The following is a 21,413-nucleotide window of genomic DNA, read 5'->3' on the forward strand; positions in this document are numbered from 1 at the left end:
AAGTTCAAGACCAGCCTGGGCAACATGGCAAAACCTCGTGTCTACAAAAAAATACAAAAATTAGCCAGGTGTGGTGGAGTGCGTCTGTAGTCCCAGCTACTTGGTAGACTGAAGTGAGAAGATCACTTGAGCCTGGGAGGTTGAGGCTTGCTGTGAGCTGAGATCACGCCAGTGTACTCTAGCCTGGGCAACAGAGTGAGAACCTATCTCAAGAAAAGAGAGAGAGAAAAAAAAGAATTTACATTTATATCATCAATGGAAGAGAGTGCCATTTTTTATCCCTCTTTCCATATTAGATGTCAGATTTTATTATAAAAGAGAAAAAATTGTATTTCATTTTATTTTTTGGACAGCTACCGTGTTTAAAAATTTGTTTAAATGCTTATTTGATCATTTAGGTATCTTTTTCGTAGTAGATTCATTTTTAATAATGAAATAAACTAGAAATATTCTACACATATATCACCTGGAGGTTGGTTGTATATAGCATTGTAAACCACCAGTAGAATAGTGTGCAATAATTAAATAGCTTAGGTACGTGTACATTTATTGACATGGAAAAATATTCAAAATATATTGTTAATAAAACAGAGCAGTTTGTATTATGGCTAAGAGTAAATGCTAGGGAGTCAGTTGGCTTGGGTTCACAGCCTAATTCAGCCTTTTGGCTGAGTGACCTTAGACAAATCACTTAATTTTTAAAAAAACCTAGTTTTTTAAATTGAGAAAAAATTGGCTAGTAACCATCATTGTCTTTCTACTTCTGTAAGTTCACTTTTTTTTTTTTTTTTTTTTTGAGATGGTGTCTCACTCTGTCTCCCAGGCTGGAGTGCAGTGGCACAATCTTGGCTCACTGCAAGCTCTGCCTCTCGGGTTCACACCATTCTCCTACCTCAGCCTCCCTAGTAGCTGGGACTACAGGAGGATGAAACTCCATCTCAGGAAAAACAAACAAATAAAAAAAAAAAGAAGTGGGCAAAGGATATGAACAGACACTTTTCAAAAGAAGACATACATGTGGCAAACAAGCATATGAAAAAAGCTCAATATCACTGATCATTAAAAAAAATGCAAGTCAAAACCACAATAAGATAGCATCTCACACCAGCCAAATGACTATAATTAAAAAATCAAAAAGTAACAGACGACCGGACACAGTGGCTCAAGCCTATAATTCCAGCAGTTTGGGAGGCCAAGGTGGACGGATCACTTGAGGTCAGGAGTTTGAGACGAGCTTGGCCAGCATGGTGAAACCCCATCTCTACTAAAAATACAAAAATTAACTGGGCATGGCGGCATGCATCTGTATTCCCAGCTACTTGGGAGGCTGAGGCATGAGAATCACTTGAACCCAGGAGGCAGAGGTTGCAGTGAGCTGAGATTGCACCACTGCACTCCAGCCTGTGTGATGGAGCGAGACTCTGTCTCAGAAGAAAAACAACAGGTACCGGCAAGACTGGAGAAAAAGGAACACTTATACACTGTTGGGGGAGTGTAAATTAGTTAAACCATTGCATAACGCAGTGTGGAGATTCCTTGAAGACCTAAAAACAGAACTACCATTTAACCCAGCAATCTCATTATTGGGTATAAATCCAAAGGAATAGAAATCATTCTATCATAAAAGCATGCATGTGTAGGTTTATTGCAGTGCTATTGACAGAAGCAAAGATTTGGAATCCACCTAAATGGCCATTAACGATAGACTAGATTAAGAAAATGTGGTACATATACACCGTGGAATACTATGTAGCTGTAAAAAGGAATGAGATCATGTCCTTTGTTGGAAAAGGAACTAGAGACCATTATCCTTAGCAAACTAATGCAGGAACAGAAAACCAAATACCACATATTCTCACTTACAAGTGGGAGCTAAATGATGAGAACAAATGGACACATAGAGGGGAATAACAGGTACTGGGGCCTACTGAAGTGTGACGGGTGGGAGGAGGGAGAGGATCAGGAAAAATAACTAATGGGCACTTGGCTTAATACCTGGGTGACAAACTAATCTACAGCTGGGCACGGTGGCTCACACCTATAATCCCAGCACTTTGGGAGGCTGAGGCAGGCAGATCGCCTGAGGTCAGGAGTTTGAGACCAGCCTGGCCAACAGGGTGAAGCCCACGTCTCTACTAAAAATATACAAATTAGCCAGGCCATGATGGCATGTGCCTGTAATCCAAGCTACTTGGGAGGCTGAGGTGGGAGAATCACTTGAACCCGGGAGGTGGAAGTTGCAGTAAGCTGAAATCACTCCATTGCATTCCAGCCTGGGGGATAGCGACAGAGTGAGACCCTGTCTCAAAAAAGAATCTGTACAACAAACCCCTATGACATGAAGTTACCTATATGACAAACCTGCACATGTACCCCTGAACTTAAAAGTTCAAAAGAAAAAATCCATTTTGAGTTGATTTTTGTAAAAGAGATAAAGGTCTAATTTCATTCTTCTGCGGGCAGATACCCAGTTGTCCAACATTTATTGATTAGACTGTTCTTTCCCCATTAGGTGTTCTTGGTACCTTTTTTGAAAGCCAATTGCCTGTAAATCTGTGGATATATATTTTGGTTCTCAGTTCTGTTCCATTGGTCTAGCCGTATGTTTTTATGCTAGTACCATGCTATTTGGATTACCATAGTTTTGTAGTATATTTTGAAGGTAGGTAGTGTGTGCCTCCAACTTTTTTCATTTTGCTCAAGATTGTTTTTGCTGTTTGGGGTCTGTTGTAGTTCCATATAAATTTTAAAATTGTTTTTTCTATGTTTTTGCTGTTTGAGGTCTGTTGTAGTTCCATATAAATTTTAAAATTGTTTTTTCTATTTCTGTCAAAAATGGCATTAGAATTTTGATAGGAATTGCATTGAATCTGTATATTGCTTTGGATAATATGGACATTATAACAATATTGATTATTCCAGTTCATCAATATGGGATAACTTTCCACGTATTTGTATCTTCTTTAATTTACTTTATCCATGTTTTATAGTTTTCAGTGTGCAGATCTTTCATCTTCTTGGTTAAATTTATTTGTAAAAATTTTGTATTTTATAGCTATTGTAAATGGGATTTTCCGGATTACTTTTTCAGATTGTTTTTAATGTGTTGAAGTGATACTGATTTTTGTATTTTTATTTTTGTATCTTGCCACTTTACACAATTTGTTTATTCTTATAGTTTTTGGTGGAGTCTTTATGATTCTCTATATATAAGAACATGTTATCTGTAAACAGGAACAGTTTCACTTATTTCTTTCCAACTTGGATGCCTTTTATTTCTTTTTCTTACCTAACCACTCTGGCTACACCTTCTAGTACTATGTTGAATAGAAGTGGGAAGAGTAAGCATCCTTGTCTTGTTCCTGATTTTAGAGGGAAAGCTTTCAACTTTTTCACTATTAAGTATGATGTTAGCTGTGAGTTTGTCATATATGGCCTTTCTCATGTTGAAGTATATTCTTTTATATTTAATGTGTTGACAATTTTGATGATGAGAGGATATTTAGTCAGATTTTTTTTCTGTATCTTTTGAGATGATCATAGTGTTTGGTCCTTCATTCTGTTATGTGCCATATTTTGTTTATAGATTTGTGTATGTTGAACCATCCCTGGTATGAATCTGACTTTATCATCGTGAGTGATCCTTTTAATGTGCTGTTTAATTTGGCTTCCTAGTATTTTGTTGAGGAATTTTGCATATGTGTTCATTATGGATATTGTCCTCCAATTTTTTTTTCCTTGCAGTGTCCTAGTGTGGCTTTGGTATCCAGGTCATGCTTGTTTCATAAAATGAGTTTGGAAGTATTTCCTTTTCATTTTTTTGGAAGAGTTCTTAGTTCACACAGAACATTCTTGAAGATAGATCATATGTTAGCCCACAAAACAAGTCTTAACAAATTTAAGAAGATTGAAATCATACCGAGTATTCTGATTACAGTGGTATGAAACTAGAAATCTGTAACAGGAAGAATTTTGGAAAATTAACAAACACGTGGAAATTAACCAATGGTTCGAAGAAGAAATTAAAAGGAAATTTTAAAAACCTTAAAAAAATGGAAGTACAACATACCATAACTTATGGGATGGAGCAAAAGCAATTCTAAGAGGAAAGCTTACAGCAATAAACACCTACTTTTTTTTTTTTTTTAAAAAAAAAAGATCTTTAATAAACTTAACGTTAAACCAAAAGAAACTAGGAAAAGAACAATACACTAAGCCCAAACTTAGCAGAAGGAAAGGAATAATAAAGATGAGAGCAGAAATAAATGAAATAGAGACCAAAAAACCAATAGTAAAGATCAATGAAGCTAAGAGTTGGCTTTTTGAAAAGATAAACAAAATCAACAAACCTTTAGGTAAACTAAGAAAAAAGACAAGACTAAAAAAAAAAAAATCAGAAATGAAAAAGGATACATTATAACTGATACCACAGAAATAAAACAGGCCATAAAAGAGTACTATGAACAATTTGTATGCCAACAAATTGGATAACCTAGAAGAAATGGATAAATTCCTTGACACGTACTATCTACCAAGACTAAATCATGAAGAAATAGGAAATCTGAATAGACCAATAAAAAGTAAGGACATTGAATCAGTAATAAGAAGTCTTTTATTAAAGAAAAGCCCAGGACCTAGTGGCTTTACTGCTGAATTCTACCAAACATTTAAAGAACTAATACTAATCCTTCTCAAACTCTTCCAAAAGCATGCAGAAGAGGGAACACTTTCAAACTCATTTTATGAGGCCAGTGGGTAGGTATTCTCCTCATAGACTTTCTGTTCATATCCTTTTCTTATTTTACTATTGAGTTGTTTTTGTCTCTTGTTTTTGTTTTTGTGGTGAGATAGGCTCTCACTCTGTCACCCAGGCTGGAGTGCAGTGGCACAATCATAGTTCATTGCAACCGCGACCTCCCCAGGCTTAGGTGATTCTTTTACCTCAGCCTCCCAAGTAGCTGGGACTACAGATATGTACCACCATGCCCAGCTAATTCTTTTATTTTTTATAGAGACAGGGTTTCTCCATGTTGCCCAGGCTGGTCTTGAACTCCTGGGCCCAAGGGATCCGCCTACCTCGGCCTCCCAAAGTGCTGGAATTACAGGCATGAGCCACTGTGTCTGACCTCTTTCTTATTTGGAATATTTCTATATGTATTTTAGATATTCTCTTTGTTATAAATTTTGTTGGTACTGAAAGGGAGGCAAAATTTTACCTCCACCCTTTTAGGGTTCTTTGGCTGGGCCTGAGAATTAAATTGACGTAAGACAGATCAACAGGAGAAAATCATACAACTTTAATATGAGTATTACATGGCACAGGAATATGCATAAGGAAATGAAGACCAAAAGACAAGTTAGAGTTGAGCACTTATATACTGAATCAGAGAAAGAGTAGTAAAATGAAAATGTGATGAGGCAAAGGAACTTGGCCTAGGGTGTTTAATTGGATGTAGTAGTGGCCAGGAAATAAAGATTAGTTTAATAAGGTTTGTTTGTATAGATTTCCCTGGACCTCAGCTTATACTCCTTGATGATAAGACTGTTACTTATATAAAGAGGATATCTTTCACATGGGAATTTTGTCTTCTGCTTTGAATAAACAGAAGGAAGTTCATAGTGATCATTTTGCACCTGCTGTTTTTCAAGTACTTTTAGCCTAAACTTTCATTTTACCAGGTGGCATAATTTGGGGGTGGAGTGATCTTAATTCTTTCAGTATCTTCTAGTTTTACCTACAAATTTTACCTTTTCTTCATTTTACCTACTTTAACTGGATGCATTTCCCTTACACTGTTGTACCTGCGTTTATGTGAGATACCATTCTACTGGGTCTTAAATCTAGTATGATCATCTTTACCTTGATGTCCCTGTACTGTTTCCCACATCATTTTTTTTTCCGAGATGGAGTCACTCCCACATCAGTTTTTAAATAGAGCACATTGTTTGCTTTTTCAACTTACCTTCCCATTCATACTCTTAGTCGTACTGGCATGTGCCTTGTTCACTCAGTCACTTAAGTTGGTAGCCTATTTTTATTTTAATTCATTCTTCTTTAGTAGTGTGAAGAAATAGTACTAAGGTAAATGATGGATTTGAGAATATTGAATAAATAAACTAGCTAAGGGTTAAACCTTGGTGACCATACACTGGAAAATAATGAGAGAGGAATTGAGGCCATTTTTCAGAATCAGTCTTGTATAGTGATTGAAGGCTGTTATTCTGGAATCAGACTACATTCAAATCACCTCCTTTCATTTATTTATGAATTACTTCTAAAGAAATAAATAGATTTTATCAACAAGCTAAGTGAAATGTACCCTGAAAAACATTTAACCCTCATTGTAAAAATTTTGACATACTGAAATACTCAATCCAAATCAGTTTTTCTTCAGGATTTATCTATGTAGCAGTCACTCAGTGTCTCTACTTGCTAATTTTCTACTTGCTAATTCACTTAATTCAGTGTGAAAGTTCAGACTCTGGGTGGGAAAGAAGAGGTGAGTTGCAACTGAGCTTTTCACAGTTCTTTTATGTGTGTGCACATGTGTAGTGGTGTGGTGGGTTGTAGGTCAGTTTTATTTCAACTTTCCACATACAGAGTTAGCTTAGGCATTCTCAACTGTGCTCAGACTTCCAAGTACTCAATGATATGAAACAACATAAATATATGTCTGCAGGTGCATTCATGAGTAGCACATAGTAGTTAAAAGTAGATAGAGTTGGTTGTGTATATCCATTGCTTATATTTTTTATCCTGTGTTTGAGCTCTATTTACGTTTCTCTCTTGTTGTCTTTTTTTTTTTTTTTTTTTTTTTTGAGACAGAGTCTTGCTCTTTGCCCAGGCTGGAGTGCAGTGGCGCGATCTCCACTCACTGCAAACTCCTGGTTGACACCATTCTCCTGCCTCAGCCTCCCGGGTAGCTGGGACTATAGGCACCCACCACCATGCCCGGCTAATTTTTTGTATTTTTAGTAGAGATGGGGTTTCACTGTGTTAGCCAGGATGGTCTCCATCTCCTGACTTCGTAATCCACCCACCTTGGCCTCCCAAAGTGCTGGGATTACAGGCGTGAGCCACCACGTAGGTTTTTAATTCTCTGAAGTTTGAGAAAATAAGTCTTAAAGTATAATTCTTACAACTGAATTTGACTACAGTAAAACTTTTGAATACCTAGTAGAGTTGTTAGTCTGTCTAATGGCATATTTGTTTTTTCTTAACTGTTAAAGTGGGAGAAAAGAAAAGATATATTAAAATACCCTTTACATTTTAGGTTTTTAGCATGTTTTTTGAGGGGGAAAATTTTTTAGCTTGAATTATACAGTGCCTCTCTAGCAGTTTTATCCTGCTAAATTTTTTTTTTATTATACTTTAAGTTCTAGGGTACATGTGCACAATGTGTAGGTTTGTTACATATGTATACATATGCCATGTTGGTATGCTGCACCCATTAACTTGTCATTTACATTAAGTACATCTCCTAATGCTATCCCTCCCCCATCCCCCTACCCCATGACAGGCCCCAGTGTGTGATTTTCCCCTTCCTGTGTCCATGTGTTCTCATTGTTCAATTCCCACCTATGAGTGAGAACATGCAGTGTTTGGTTTTCTGTCCTTGCGATAGTTTGTTCAGAATAATGGTTTCCAGCTTCATCCATGTCCCTACAAAGGACATGAAGTCATCCTTTTTTATGGCTGCATAGTATTCCATGGTGTATATGTCCACATTTTCTTAATTCAGTCTATCATTGATGGACATTTGGGTTGGTTCCAAGTCTTTGCTATTGTGAATAGTGCCGCAATAAACATACGTTGTGCATGTGTCTTTATAGCAGCATAATTTATAATCCTTTGGGTATATATGCAGTAATGGGATGGCTGGGTCAAATGGTATTTCTAGTTCTAGATCCTTGAGGAATCGCCACACTGTGTTCCACAATGGTTGAAACAGTTTACAGTCCACCAACAGTGTAAAAGTGTTCCTATTTCTCCACATCCTCTTCAGCACCTGTTATTTCCTGACTTTTTAATGATCACCATTCTAACTGGTGTGAGATGGTATCTCATTGTGGTTTTGATTTGCATTTCTCTGATGACCAGTGATGATGAGCATTTTTTCATGTGTCTGTTGGCTGCATAAATGTCTTCTTTTGAAAAGTGTCTGTTCATATCCTTTGCTCACTTTCTGATGGGGTTGTTTGATTTTGTCTTGTAAATTTGTTTAAGTTCTTTGTGGATTCTGGATATTAGCCCTTTGTCAGAAGGGTAGATTGTAAAAATTTTCTCCCATTCTGTAGGTTGCTTGTTCACTCTGATGGTAGTTTCTTTTGCTGTGCAGAAGCTCTTTAGTTTAATTAGATCCCATTTGTCTATTTTGGCTTTTGTTGCCATTGCTTTTGGTGTTTCAGTCATGAAGTCCTTGCCCATGCCTATGTCCTGAATAGTATTGCCTAGGTTTACTTCTGGGGGTTTTATGGTTTTAGTTCTAACATTTAAGTCTTTGATCCATCTTGAATTAATTTTTGTGTAAAGTGTAAGGAAGGGATCCAGTTTCAGCTTTCTACATATGACTAGCCAGTTTTCCCAGCACGATTTATTAAATCGGGAATCTTTTCCCCATTTCTTGCTGCTGCCTTGCAGTTCGATCTCAGACTGATGTGCTAGCAGTGAGCGAGGCTCCGTGGGCCTGGGACCCTCCAAGCCAGGCGCAGCATGTAATCTCCTGGTGTGCAGTTTGCTACGACCGTTGGAAAAGCACAGTATTAGGGTGGGAGTGTCCCAATTTTCCAGGTACCGTCTGTCATGGCTTCCCTTGGCTAGGAAAGGGAATTCCCCGACCCCTTGCGCCTCCCGGGTGAGGCAATGCCCCTCCCTGCTTCGGCTCAGTCTCCCTGCTGTGCACCCACTGTCCAACAAGCCCCAGTGAGATGAACCTCGTACCTCAGTTGGAAATGCAGAAATCACCCGTCTTCTGCATTTCTCATGCTGGGAGCTGTAGACTGGAGCTGTTCCTATTCCGCCATCTTGGAACCTCCTCCTAAAGATTTAACCTTTATAGATTCATTGAGGACTTTTGACTTCATTATATGACAAATGTATGACTTCATTAGGTGGCAAATAATATTTTGGCTTTCTTTCTTTGGAATTAGCTTCTTATATTGCATCTGACTGGCAATCGTGTTAATAGAGGCTATTTTTTTTTGCCTTAAATTGTCTTATTGAGAAACTTTTACAATATTCCATTGCATAAAGCAGATGAAGGTATTAATTTTATACCTTTATGGAAAGCAGTTAAAGTACCTGTGATTGACTGTCAGATTTGAAAATGATATAACTGGGATCTAACAAGAAGAAACAGGTTTTTAAAATTGTATTACATTTTATCACCACTCTTTCCCCTCAAAACAATGATTTTACTTTAAATAAGAAGAGAAAGGAAATTGACATTTTTGATTACCTGTCATTTGTCAGGTGTTATTTAATCTGTGTAATCTCATTTTATAACCAAGGAAACTGACTGAAGGGTTTCAGTATCTTACCCAAGGTCACATAGCCCATTAGTGCTCTTAAGTAGACCTATCTTTTCTCTAATAACAACAAAACATCTAGTCAATTAAAAATGTAAAGTTTTAAAATTTTGAATTATTAGAAATATATGATATAATGTACAGAGTACAAATGCTTTGGAAAATGTGTAACTCTTGCTTTTCTCATTTTATTCTTGTGAAATACAATCCTTCTTATGTCCATCAGAGAATTAAAGTGCTGAACATTTTGAACTTCCTTCATATATTAGCCAGCTGGCATGTTTTCCTAGCAAAATATTTTGTGATTTGACCACAGACTCTCTCAATCAGTTGTTACTGGTTTGAATAATAGAATATGCTGTCATGGTGGGCACCTGATCATGAAAACTGATATCTGGAGTGCATTTTTATTTGGATTTAAAATGTTTTTACAATCCCAGTATAAACACTGTTAATCTAGTCAAAACTTTTTCTCACAAGATCAAGAGCTTACATAGTTTTACTTTAACTAGTTATAGTCAAAAGGGTAAGAATAAGTTGTGCATTTACATTACACAAAATCTTATTTTAAACATGAAGGATGTCAGACTAAGAATAGTTTTGCGAATTTTTGAGATAAAACAGTTTAGTTTTAAAACTAAATAACTGGATTTATTTAATTTAAATACCATTTGGAAATTTTCTGATGTGTAACCTTTGTGGGGTTGGGGAGTAAGTGTACAGTTTTTGGTACAATGCTGGAAAATTACAAATATGTCCTACATTTGGAGAATAGATCCAATGTTTGAGAGTTACTGATTTTTTTTTTTTTTGGGTTATTCATTGAACTAGTTTCATGAAATAGAATTAATTTCCATTTTCATGACACAACAGGCCCCTGCACTAAGGACAATTAGGATAATTTTTTTAGTTGTGTTTATATAGATGAGTAAAGAGCTGCTTCTTTTAAGGCAGTTGGACACTTTGTCTTAAATGTGGATAGTGAGTAGTAATAGTGGCTAATTATTATAGGAAGTATAAAAATGCAGATTTAAAAGGGTCAAATATATAGAAAATAATATTCAGGAGTACTTAATTTCTTTCTATTTTTGTTGGGTAAAGGTTATATTGTAGTTTAGTTCTAGTGAACTGTAGTCGTACTTCAATACCCACCCATCTTTAAATGCAATTAATGGACAGATCTTGGTGTTAATGGAAACTACTAAAATATTAAAGGAACTTAACTATGGAAGACAGCAATGTATTACATTTCATAAACCATATATAGATACTTAAAAATATTTAGTACTCATGGTGTATTAGAAAGGAGTAGTTAGAATTGGCCAGGCGCAGTTGCTCACGCCTGTAATCCCAGCACTCTGGGAGGCGGAGGCGGGCGGATCACGAGGTCAAATCAAGACCATCCTGGCTAACACAGTGAAATCCCATCTCTACTAAAAAATACAAAAAATTAGCAGGGCATAGTGGCGGGCCACCTGGTAGTCCCAGCTACTCAGAGGCTGAAGTAGGAGAATGACATCAACCCGGGGGGCAGAGCTTGCAGTGAGCTGAGATCGCACCACTGCACTCCAGCCTGGGAGACAGAGCGATACTCCGTCTCAAAAACAAACAAACAAACAAACAAACAAAAGGAGTAGCTAGAATTTAATTTTTGCTGAATTAGGGCTGGCAGCTTTTGGAAGGCATCATTATTAATTTCATTAATAAGGGAGCAGAATGGAATCAATAAAAAAAACCCTTCAACTTGTTCACTGAGAGAACTTATTATGCAGATATTGAAGACTTTAAAGAAAGTTTTATAGTTAGATAAAATATTGACATGCAAACATGTTGGTAACATTAGTGGGTCTCTAAGCAACTATATGTCACTGTAGCCAGGTTATAATCTGTTTTATTTCTTGTGGGAAAAATAGAAACTCTGTCAAAACAGAGAAAGAAAGAATAATTTTGCTTGATTACTAACATCTGACAACTTATAGAAAGAAACCTGTGTCTTTTTAGCACTTGTTTGTTACAGTTTCATGTGTCCATGAGCTGAGAAGAATCAAAATTAATCTCTGGCTCAAGATTTTACACTTGGTCTTAGCCAAAAGGCCGAGAAGCAATGGCTCAAGGTTTTAGCACTGATGTTTTGCTTTCCTTGTAATAGTAATGAAACATAATTAAAAAAAATTAATCTTTATGACCTTATTTTAAGACTAAACCCTTGGAATATTATGTTATGTGGGAATTCACTATGGCATTGAGAATTTTAAATACGAGATTAAAAATAGATTAGCCAAAAGAACTAAAAGGAACTAAAAAGAATCAAAATTTTCCCCTATCAGTAGTATTTAAGTATACTTCACTGCCCACCTATCCATCCACTATGGGTAGAAGAAGGTTGACAAATTTCAAGAAATGTAGCAGTGACTATGTATGTACCATTTTTGTCATGTGCAAACTTGCCTTAGTTGTTCATATTTTATAAAATCATGAAAACCTTTTTCTTTTATATCTGGTTTCCAAAATTGTCTCATAGTTCAACTTGGGTGTTCTCTTCAAACCCACAAAAATTGAATGTAGACTTTCACAAAATTTAGTTTGTATTTCTTATCTCAGTTATAAGTTATTGAATATTCTGGGACCCAACTTTATCTCTTTTTTTGGCATTATCTTTTGCAGCACAGTGGAGAATTTACAGTCTCTCTCAGTGATGTTTTATTGACGTGGAAATACTTACTCCATGAGAAATTGAACTTACCTGTTGAAAATATGGACGTGACTGACCATTATGAGGACATTAGGAAGATTTATGATGATTTCTTGGAGAATAGTAATATGTTAGATCTGATCGATGTTTATAAAAAATGTAGGATTTTGACTTCTAATTGTGAAAATAATAAAACAATATGCCCTGTAAGTATTTTTTTTAAACAATTCTATTTTAATCAAATTAAAATTTAGCTCTATTTATTTTAAATTACAGTATCACCAGTTATAGTAACTTGGTAATGTTTTTGCTTTGTGAATCGTGTTAAAAATGGGAAAATTTAGCTACCTGAAAGCTACTTATTACTTGAAAGAAGTATTTTGGTGGTAAATTTTCTTGGACTTGTGTTATTGTTATTTGGTTGCTATGAGAATAGCTTCTAATTAGACCAAAAATTTGTAACAAAGAAATTTGTCCCAAATGATTTCTTTTTGATTCATGTCAAAGATTGCTTTCGTATTTCACTTCCTTGATTTAGTGTGCACCTGTTCATTTGGCATATGTTGGATAAATGATTGGTATGACTTTTTCTATGGATTAATAATGTTATTTTACTACGTATAGGTATCATTTATGAGAATAGTATTATGCAATATACATGAGATAATAGACTATTCCATTTTTGTACAAGCATTTTTTTTAAAATGGAGTATAAATTTAAAAATTAAATGGAGTAGTATCCCTTGCAGCTTGGTTTTGTCTATGTTAGAATTTATAAATTGTTTTAGAATATATTTGGGTATATCTAGTTATTTTTAAAGTGTTGGAAATATTTTTGGTTATTTGACTATTTACTGAGTGCCAATAAAGTAGTAAATAGTGGCAATAAATAACTGTAGCTGGAATTAGAAGAAAATGTTTACTATATTTTATAAGATATTCAATTATTTTATAAATGTTTCAATGTAATACTTGAGAACAGTGTTTTAGCTGATTATAGTAGAAACCTCCACTACAATAGTTATTTAGAGAAAACAGAAGTATAACTCTTTTATTTAAGATGTCTAAAGAAACGCAACCAGGACTGATATGATAGCTCCATGGTTATCTGACACCTGGACTTTCTCTGTCATTCTGCTCCCTCATTTTAGTCCTTGGTCCCTACCCTCAAGACCATTTTATGTTCCAAGATGAACATTGGAGCTCCAGCCATTATATTCATTATACTGGTATTCCTTGCACCAAGAAGTAGTAAGGAAGAACAGCACTTTGCTTTTCTCTTAAGGGTACATAGCTTTTTCTTTCATCTTATTGCCAAAAGGTTAGTCACATGGCTGCAACAAGCTGCATGGGAAGATGGAGAATATAGATCTTATTCTGGGTAATATCTTGCCAGAATAAAAACAAAAGCTCTATTACTGGGGAAGAAAGGGAGAATGGATATTGGCAGGCAGCTTGCTGTCTTTGCCTCATTGAACTATCACGAAAACCTCTGCCTTGTTACAACTTCCCCAAAACATATCCACACACGTGTACAACTACACTGTGGTAAGGATACTTGTAAAGATAGTTTTTAAAATTCTTCCTTAGCTATATATTATTTGCTTGTTTACAGAGATAATTTTTGTCTATTTTTCACATAGTTGATTTAGAGAGGCTTAATCATATATCAGTATTGGATTGCAGGAACAACAAAGATCTTAAAAACCAGTGATAGTAAAATCTACATGAGGTCTTTGGACTCATTGTTTTCCTTCTATTCCTTGCCCTTGTCTAAGTCCTCTAATAAGTTTCCTCATTTGAGTGGGTTAAGTTATAGTATGATATATATCAGGGTATGAGTTCGTGGTTGTCTATGTGGGAGACTGTCTCCAAATGTCATCATGTCACCAGGAGTAAAATTGAAGCTGCTAAGATGGTAGTAGATGAAGTAGAAAATGTTCTGCATTTTAACCCTGGAAGATCAACAACTCAATCTCTGATACTATTGTTTGTTCTAGGGAAATTTCCAGTGTGGGGAAAAAGTAGACAGGAAAATATATCCTTAGATTGATTTCTCAAAAATATACTAGATATAATCCCAATTTGTGCTAAAAGTCTCTTTAAAGATACATATTAGAATATTCCAAACAGTTTTGAATGTCATGATCCTGAATTTTCATAATCCTGATGAAGTTTCTTTGTTTCATATTTGTAGCTGAAGTAAGGTAGGGATTATGAGGAATTAAGATAAAGCTAAGTCAGGGCAATTTTGGGAATGTGGTCACTTAAACAGTGCCCTCTTCACTCCCTACTTATGATTCCTCTTCTAAGGAAAATGGATTCAGGGCCCATGGGCATCTCGGAGCATATAAGGCCTTAGATTGTAACTGGAGTCTAAGTAGAGAGATTTGATACAGGGCTTGCTTTCTCATGAACTGAGCAAGTATCTGGAAGACAGGATCAGAGACCTGGGGTGAGGAGCAGAAATGGTTGATCCTGACAAGAGCTTAGCCTTAGAGATCTGTGGAACGTCTTTTAGGGGAAGGTCAGCAAATGACCTCTGTGGGTACACTCATATTCCCTGACCCTCAAGCCAAGAAGTAGCTGAATAGATGGGCTCACTTCTTGTTGGTGAAGCTTAGGAGAACACAAGACTCTTCCTTAGCCTCAGCAGGTGACTGGTAGCCTGTTTTTTTGTCCACTGCTGCTCTGTAAGTATAGATAGCATTTCAACTTCTATTACTTGTAGAACTGTCACCACTTAAGCTACCTCAGCAGTCAGATCTGAGTCCCAAAAAGCTAATGAAGAAAACAACACATGATTTAAGGATTTCCAGCAGCCAGAGAAAGGTGAGTTCGCTGACAACACACATGCCTAACAGAACAGAGCTACTAGAGGGGAATGACAGCAACTTGAATACATATAAATGTTAGGTACTTGGGAAAATTCAAGAATAGCACCTCAACATAAAACTACGGATGTGACAAAAAAGAAGAAGGTAGCGCACCTGCGTGGGCCTGGGTCTGGGTGGGGGTGCCGCGGGTGCTTCATGATGCTGGGCTCTCTGGGATGGGGGGATGGCAGAGGGTGCTGCAACCACCCAGGGGAGAATGCAGCCAAAGGCGTAGGTTTTTACCTTGAACTTCTTTCGTGATGAGAAGGCCACCCTTGAGAAAGCTCATAAAACGTAACACCTCTGCAGATATGGTCCTTAGTTGGAGACTGCAACTGCTGGGAGATGCATCAACATCAGTGAATGGGGTCTTGCAAGTGGGTCCCCGATGCCTGCACACTTTTTTGGACCTTCTGATCTACCTGGCAGGGGTCAACTATACAGCCACTTTTGGAAAGAGGAAGCTTGCTGCTGTCCAGGCCAGATCTCTTGGCTCCTGGGGAAGATCCACCAGTGTCAGCCTCATTGACCCAGGAGCAACAGAAGGGAGAATCCCTCTGAGCATGGAGCTGGTCTCTAAACTTGGGATTGCCTGGGATTCCCATCACAGTCCAGAAGAAACCTGAAGAAGCTGGCGGCTGCCATGCGGCAATTGAGACAGTAGGAAAGCCACCTGCTTCAGAACATTGAAGAAGCCACCTGGCACCAACTCACTGTCCAAGCTGAGAAGAAGGAACCAGGGACCCAAGGAGCTTCAGTTTAATATAAAAGCAGCAGCAAGCCTCCGAAGTCCAGGCATGTCAGAGAAATGCGTTTTTTTGTGGGCACATGGTTACCAAATACAGAGCTAGATTTTATTTTTGTAAATATTTGCATCCCCTACTTTATCAAAAAGCTTTTCTTTTTATTCCTAAAAAACAAAGAATGCTTTATTTCCAACTGCATCCCTTGCTCTGCTGCCTCCCTGCTCCTCTTCCCAGATGTTGGGCAGGTGCTGGCTCTTCTCAGGAATGCAGATGAAAGCTTGTTGCTAGAGTGGAATAAAAAAGGGCAGCCCCTGTTCGAAAATTCAGACTGCATTGAAAAACGCAGGGCATGATATAGTCTAAGTCCATCTAGGATCTTCTGTTTTAAGAGACAGGTGTAAAGATTACTCTCAAACTGCAGGATGGGTGGAAAGTATTCCAGATCAAGGTTCCAGTTCTCCCTGGGAGCACCCACATTTCTTTTAAGGTTTCCAGCAGAGATGTAATGATGAAATTAATCACAAAAGGGATGAGATGCAGGCTGGTAGTTGCAGTTACTGGGTTACTGTAAATTTCATCTGTTGATGTTCTACATATGTGGTAAGAATTTATTTACTGTGTAGTATGTTTAAACATTTGTAAATTTTATGAGCTAGTTCTAGTTCCTCCTGTATAAGCTGACAATTCAAATTGTTCACTGTTTTCCTGTGACAGTTATTATCTGGTTATAAAATTATCAGATAAAAATGAGAGAAATTTATTTTTCAAATACAACATGAAAGTATAAAAAAGCGGACTTTTTCCTTTGTAATTGCATAACACTGAAATAAATACTTCCGAGTAATGTCATCTGATATTTATTAAAAACAAATCATTTTCATGACAATTAAAAAGTTCCCAACATGGTAGACCAATTCAGACCAAAATTAGTCTCTTGAAAATTAAGCACAGTAAATACTTAAAGCACAAAGAAAAATATTAGATAAAGAAATCATGAAGTACTTAGTAATTTTCCAAGTAGGAGAACAGTAAAAAAAAAAGAAAAAAAGAAAAAACAGGGGTTAAACAGAAGCAGATCCATGAGGCTATAATTAAGTACATAATTTGATATAGATATATTTGTTATAAGACATATTTTCCTTAGCTGAAACAAAAGCAGATAACACCATTATGATAGGTTGGCTTTTTGAGATATCTTTTCAGGTTTTTTGCATTTCTAACATCCATGGCTCCACCTGGACCAACCCAGAAGCAATTCAGCATGAAGGACAACAGCTTTGATCCCCTATTTCCTCTCTGCCCAAACCAATCAGCAGCAAGCCTAGCCACCCCCATCCCTTCTTCCAAACTGCCTTTGAAAACCCCCTAACCTATAAGCTTTGGATGAGATTGGTTTGAATACTAACTCTATCTCCCATGTGGCATGGCCAGCCTTGTGCCTATTAAACTCTTTTTTTGATACAGCGTCTCACTCTAGCACCCAGGTTGGAGGGCAGTGGTGCAGTCACAACTCACTGCAGCCTTCCCGGGCTCAAGTAATCCTGCCACCTCAGCCTCTCAAGCAGCTGGGACTACAGGCACACGCCATCATGCCCAGCTAAATTTTTGCATTTTTTGCAGAGACAGAGTTTTATCATGTTGCCCAGGCTGGTCTTGAACACCTGGACTCAAGCAATCCACCTGCTTTGGCCTTACAGAGTGGTAGGATTACAGGTGTGAGCCACGGTACCTGACCCTAAACTTTTTCTTTACTGCAGTTATGTGATCTTTATTTGTATAGCAGACAGGAAGAACCCATGGACAGTTACATTATGAAGTTTAATTATATGTATACTTAATGATTGCTAACAATTGTCAGGTAATACTCTGGACTGAAACATCAATGACACTGTGTAGAGCTTTATGTGAAGTAATTTTTGTAGTCAGCATTTTATTAGTAATACCCTATATTTTCTACAGAGTCAACTACTGGATTTTCTGTCTGGCAAACAGTATGCAGTAGGTGATGAAACTGATCTTTCTATACCAACATCACCAACGAGTAAATACAAACAGGATAATGAAAAGGTACTGATAAACTGTGAGTAAGTTCAAGCAGACTATAATCCCTTTCAAATCACTGAATTTGGTGGTACTTTAAAGTTACTAATGCTTTGTAAAAATTTTTTTAACAAATCTTTAATTTGTTTAAAACTGTATTCACAAAGAATAATACATTAGAGGCTGGTGAGAATGTGAAAAAAGAGTCTTTATGATTTGGGGCCAAGGTAACAGGCATTGAGTAAAAATAGGTATCATTCAAAGTATCAGGAAAGTAATTGAAGGTCCAGTTTGTCAAAGTTCTTTGAATCTCTGATAAACTTCACATTTACTCTTTTAGATCATTGATCCTTGGGAGAATGTGCTCAACTGAAAAATCTGGTCTATACCCTTTGCTGTAGTACAGCTCATATATCAGGAGTTTGGATGATAGGGTTTGTTGTATAAACCACCAAAAAGTAGTGCCACATACAAGTTTGGTTTAATATAATTTACCTTCAGCTGAACACTATGCTGGATACCTAATCATATGTGGTAACCACACTAACCATAGTAGTAGTACTTATGAAAATGGGAACAAAACTATGACCTTTTTTCTCTCTTGCCCAAATTCCTATTTAAGGGGCCTGGGGAGTATACCTTCTAAACTGTAACATCTCATCAGTTGGGTTTTATTTAACTGTCTATAATGTGGTTTACTTTCCAACCTGACTCTGGCATAATATCACATGACAGATAGAGAAGGAAATAAAAATATTTTACCCCAAAATACATTTCTTTGCCATATTTTGAAATGGTCCTACAAAGCTGTCTTTTGTGGAGGAAAATTTGCGTTTGTAAAGGATCTTTATTAATGTAACTAAATCTTTCCTCTTCCAGGCCCTCCAAATCCTGAAGAGATAACTGAGAGTCTAGCACCTTTTAAAGGTCTAAATAGGAAGCATTTGCCATCTATTGTTTCTAAGGGTGGCCAAGACTTCATCTACATAATAAGAACCTTGGTCTTCACAATCCCATATCTTAAACCAGAGACTCCTTTCTACTGATTCCAGATCTTTAGATAATAATTCTTTCAACCAATTGCTTGCCAACCAGAAAATCTTTGAATCTACCTATGACCTGTAAGCCCATTTCAAGCTGTCCCACCTTTCCAGGCTGAACCAATGTTTACCTCACATGTACCGATTGATGTCTTATGTCTCTCTAAAACATATATTACCCCAGCTACTCAGGAGGCTGAGGCAGGGGAATTGCTTGCACCAGGGAGGTGGAGGTTACAGTGAGCTGAGATCGCACCACTGCACTCCAGCCTGGGTGACAGAGCAAGACTCCATCTCAAAAATAAAAATGAAAAACAAAAAAACATATATAATCAAGCTATAACCCAACCACCTTGGGCATATGTTCTCAAGATCTCTTGAGACTGCACCTCGGACCACTGAGAGACAGGACTAGCTGGATTTCCTAGGCCGACTAAGAATTCCTAAGCCCAGCTGGGAAGGTGACCACATCGACTTTTAAACACGTGGTTTGCAACTTAGCTCACACTTGACCAATCAGGTAGTAAAGAGAGCTCACTAAAATGCTAATTAGGCTAAAACAGGAGGTAAAGAAATAGCCAATCATCTATAGCATGAGAGCACAGCGGGAGGGACCAAGATGGGAATATAAACCCAGGCATTCGAGCAGGGAACGGCAACCCCTTTGGGTCCCCTCCCATTTTATGGGAGCTCTGTATTCACTCTGTTAAATCTTGCAACTGCACACTCTTGTGGTCCATGTTTGTTATGGCTCGAGCTGAGCTTTTGCTCGCCATCCACAACTGCTGTTTGCCGCTGTTGCAGACCTGCTGCTGACTTCCACCTCTCTGGATCTGGCAGGATGTCCACTGTGCTCCTGATCTAGCGAGGCGCCGATTGGGCTAAAGGCTTGCCATGGTTCCTGCATGGCTAAGTACCCAGGTTCATCCCGATTGAGCTGAACACTAGTCACAGGGTTCCACGGTTCTCTTCCGTGACCCATGGCTTCTAATAGAGCTATAACACTCACTGCATGGCCCAAGATTCCATTCCTTGGAATCTGTGAGGCCAAGAACCCCGGATCAGAAAACAAGAGGCTTGTCGCCACCTTGGAAGCACCCACCACCATCTTGGGAGCTCTAAGAACAAGGACTGCCGGTAACACCATGATCACTCATATTTGGCTGAGAATAAACCTTCTTAAATATTTCACAGGGTTTAACTCCTGGCAAAGTTTCTGTAATTAATAAAATCACATTGACAAGATAAGAATTTAAGAGTATTGAAAAAAGTAAAATTATATTCAACATATTTTAATTATTTTTATTTTATTTATTTTGATTATTATTACTTTTTTGAGGCAGAGGCTCACTGCGTTGCCCAGGCTGAAGTGCAGTGGCATGATCTCCGCTCACTGAAACCTCTGCCTCCTAGGTTCAAGCGATCCTTCCACCTCAGCCTCCCAAGTAGCTAGGATTACAAGCGTGTGCCACCACGCCTGGCTGATTTTTGTATTTTTAGTAGAGACCAGGTTTTACCATGTTGGCCAGGCTGACTTTGAACCCCTGACCTCAGGTGATCTGCCTGCCTCTGTCTCTCAAAGTGCTGGGATTACAGGCATGAGCCACTGTGCCCAGCCAACATATTTTAGAAATACGATATATAAAAGGTCTAGAATACATTTACTTCCAAAATCACCTACTCCAATAAGTTAAAACATTTGGTGAATCGCCTTCATTTTTTGACAAACATTGCTGAGGTAGATTCTTCTATGTGTCCCATGTTAAATAGATTGCACTTAAAATATGTATTTTAGCAGTGCCCTCAAATACCTGTATGTCTCCTTCCTAGATTTAATGAAGTGTTTTATATGTGCATCTGATATTTTTTTCTGTCATATTTGAAAGTAAGTTGCTGACATGTGGATCCATAAAATTCCTTAGCATACATTTCCTAAAAATAATGACATAACTGCAATATAATTATAATAAATAAGAAAACTTTAACAAGTATTTTCAAATATCATTTACTAACTTCCATATTTAAATTTCTCCATTTGTCCCCAGAATGGTTTTATGTCTCCTTAGACTCTTTTACTCTAGAAGAATTCCCGTAATCTTTTTTTAAAAAAAATTTCTGATTAATTCCTTGTGGTATTATTTAACTTGTTTCTCTATTTGCTGTAATTCCAGTAAACCGGAAGTGACATCTAAAATCTTGCTTATATTTTGGTTTAGCATTTCCTAAGAAATACTTCTTAACTGATGCAGAGTATTTCATTTTTTGTCGTATTGGGAAGCAAACTCAGGTTATCCTAAATTTCCAGGTCTCTCCAGTATAAAGATGTAGTTTTCCCTTTGCTGTCAGCAAAGATCTGTGAGGTGACACTTTGGCACTGTATAAATATCCTGTTTCCCAGTAACCTTTTATCTAATGGTTTTAAGCATTGATGATCCCTGCTTGAATCAGTTATTTCTATAGTGTCTATAGAATAGTGAGCTTCTAATTCTGT

At 37.3% G+C, this 21,413-nt stretch overlaps 1 protein-coding gene across 3 annotated transcripts in view; it reads left to right on the forward strand.

Annotated features, from left to right (window-relative positions):
* The window catches only part of PARPBP (PARP1 binding protein), a 66,344-nt gene that overhangs the window by 6,955 nt on the left and 37,976 nt on the right, over window positions 1–21,413 (forward strand). For 2 of the 3 annotated variants that reach the window (XM_015152609.3, XM_015152610.3), the window contains exons 3-4: window positions 12,193–12,426; window positions 17,802–17,909. In XM_015152609.3, the coding sequence (XP_015008095.3) occupies window positions 12,193–12,426; window positions 17,802–17,909 (342 nt within the window). Of the gene's footprint in view, window positions 1–12,192; window positions 12,427–17,801; window positions 17,923–21,413 lie in introns of all 3 variants that reach the window. The other variant, XR_013401287.1, reaches the window with a different exon arrangement.

The sequence above is a fragment of the Macaca mulatta genome, chromosome 11 (genome assembly GCF_049350105.2).
Source record: "Macaca mulatta isolate MMU2019108-1 chromosome 11, T2T-MMU8v2.0, whole genome shotgun sequence".
Classification (NCBI taxonomy): domain Eukaryota; kingdom Metazoa; phylum Chordata; class Mammalia; order Primates; family Cercopithecidae; genus Macaca; species Macaca mulatta.